The sequence below is a fragment of the Eurypyga helias genome, unplaced genomic scaffold (assembly GCF_000690775.1).
Source record: "Eurypyga helias isolate BGI_N326 unplaced genomic scaffold, ASM69077v1 scaffold22981, whole genome shotgun sequence".
In the NCBI taxonomy this organism is placed as follows: Eukaryota; Metazoa; Chordata; class Aves; order Eurypygiformes; family Eurypygidae; genus Eurypyga; species Eurypyga helias.
In genome coordinates this window covers 426-2,400 of record NW_010231800.1, presented here as the reverse complement: position 1 = coordinate 2,400, position 1,975 = coordinate 426, and the positions used below count along the sequence as shown (strand labels likewise).

General features: G+C 65.1%; 1 protein-coding gene across 1 annotated transcript in view; it reads left to right on the top strand.

The window, feature by feature from the left end:
- Positions 1-8: 8 nt before the first annotated feature.
- The window catches only part of LOC104516783 (hyaluronidase-2-like), a gene marked incomplete at its 5' end in the record, with an annotated part of 2,141 nt that continues 174 nt past the window's right edge, over positions 9-1,975 (top strand). The window contains 4 exon segments of the mRNA XM_010161222.1: positions 9-830; positions 1,471-1,560; positions 1,699-1,973; position 1,975. The exon segment at position 1,975 is cut by the window's right edge and continues 174 nt beyond it. Coding sequence (XP_010159524.1) covers positions 9-830; positions 1,471-1,560; positions 1,699-1,973; position 1,975 — 1,188 coding nt within the window.

Below are 1,975 nucleotides of genomic sequence, written 5' to 3'. Positions count from 1 at the left end.
TCACCCGCCGCCCCTTCCTGGTGGCCTGGAACGTGCCCACCCAGGACTGCAAGCCGCGGTTCCACGTGTCCTTCGACTTCAGCCTCTTCGACCTGCAGGCCTCCCCCAACGAGGGCTTCGTGGGGCAGAACCTGACCATCTTCTACAAGGAGCGCCTGGGGCTCTACCCCTACTACAACAGCCAGCGCGTGGCCGTCAACGGCGGCGTCCCCCAAAACAGCAGCCTGTCCGAGCACCTCACCCGTCTCCAGGATGGCATCGGCAAGTACATCCGCTCGCCGGCCAAGGAGGGACTGGCCGTCATCGACTGGGAGGAGTGGCGTCCCATCTGGGCTCGCAACTGGAAGCCCAAGGACATCTACCGGGAGGTGTCCCAGCACCTGGTGTCCCAGCGGCAGCCCGCCTGGTCCCGCGAGGAGGTGAACAAGCAGGCGGTGTTCGAGTTCGAGTCGGCCGCCCGGCAGTTCATGGTGAGCACCCTGCGCGTGGCCAAGAGCTTCCGCCCAAAGCAGCTCTGGGGGTTCTACCTCTTCCCCGACTGCTACAACCACGACTACAGCAAGAACAAGGAGAGCTACACCGGGCAGTGCCCAGATGTGGAGAAGACTCGCAATGACCAGTTGGCGTGGCTCTGGAGGGAGAGCATGGCCCTCTACCCCTCCATCTACCTCGACCTGCTCCTGGCATCCACCCCCAACAGCCGCAAGTTTGTGCGGGCGCGGGTGATGGAGGCCATGCGCATCTCACAGCAGCACCACGATGGCTACACCCTGCCTGTCTTTGTCTACACCCGGCCCACCTACATTCGCAAGCTGGATGTCCTCAGTCAGGTAGGGCTGCCCCCCTGGGATGTCCTTGTCCTGAGCTCTGGTTGCCTGGGCTCTGGGGTCAGCTAAGGTGATCCGTCTGCCCGTGCCCCATCCCAGTTCACAGGGTGGGATGGCTCTGGAGGCTGATGGCCGCTCTCATGGTGTTACCAGCACCCTGCGGTTTGGCTGTTCCTGTCCGGGATGGGAAGCAGCAGCCCTTTGCCATGGGGCTGGGCCTGGGGACCAGGAGGGGTGTCCAGCCCTGCCTCCCTCCCTCCACAGCAGGGCTTGTGGTGTGGGGCTTCCCAGCTCGGCCCCTCCGTGGGTGGATAATGGTGTGCCACAAAGCGTGGCCGCAGGGCTGGCACCAACAGTCACCATCACTGGAGAAGTGCCTGGGAGGTGCCGCAGGACTCCTGGGTCCTGGCAGCCAGGACCGTGTGCCCGCAGCCCCTGTGCCGTGCTGGCTTCGCCTGTGAGGAGGCGAGCGGTGTTGAGAAACCTGGTCCCCCAGGAGCTGGGACAGTCCCCTCTCCCTGTGGCCTGGAGCAGGGGTGGGTCTCGCCTCCCTGACCCCACAGCAGGCTCCTGGGGTGCACTGTGCTGGGGGTGCGGGTGCTGCGTGGGGTCTGTGGGTGCTAACCAGGCTCTGTTCCCGCAGCCGGACCTGATCTCCACTATCGGAGAGAGCGCAGCGCTGGGTGCAGCTGGGGCCATTTTCTGGGGCGACGCGGACTACACCAAAAACCGGGTAGGTTTGGGGTCAGTGTGCCCCTGGGGAAGTAGATGATGGGTGGGGGGGTCACCTGCCCCCAGAGTGTCCTCTCCACCTGGGGTGCCTCTCTCCCTGGGGCACCCTAACACACCCCTGATGCCCACCTTTCCCCAGGACTCCTGTCAGATCATCAAGAACTACATGGAGGGGGACCTGGGGCGCTACATCGTGAACGTCACGACGGCAGCTCAGCTCTGCAGCACGGCGTTGTGCCAGGGCCGGGGCCGCTGCCTGCGCCAGGACAGCACGGCCGACGTCTTCCTGCACCTCAACTCTACCAGCTTCCAGCTGCGGCGCCGGGACGAGGACCACCCCCAGCACCCCCTCTTCTGGGCTGAGGGCCAGCTGTCCTCTGCTGACACCCTCTTCCTACGGACCCACTTCCGCTGCC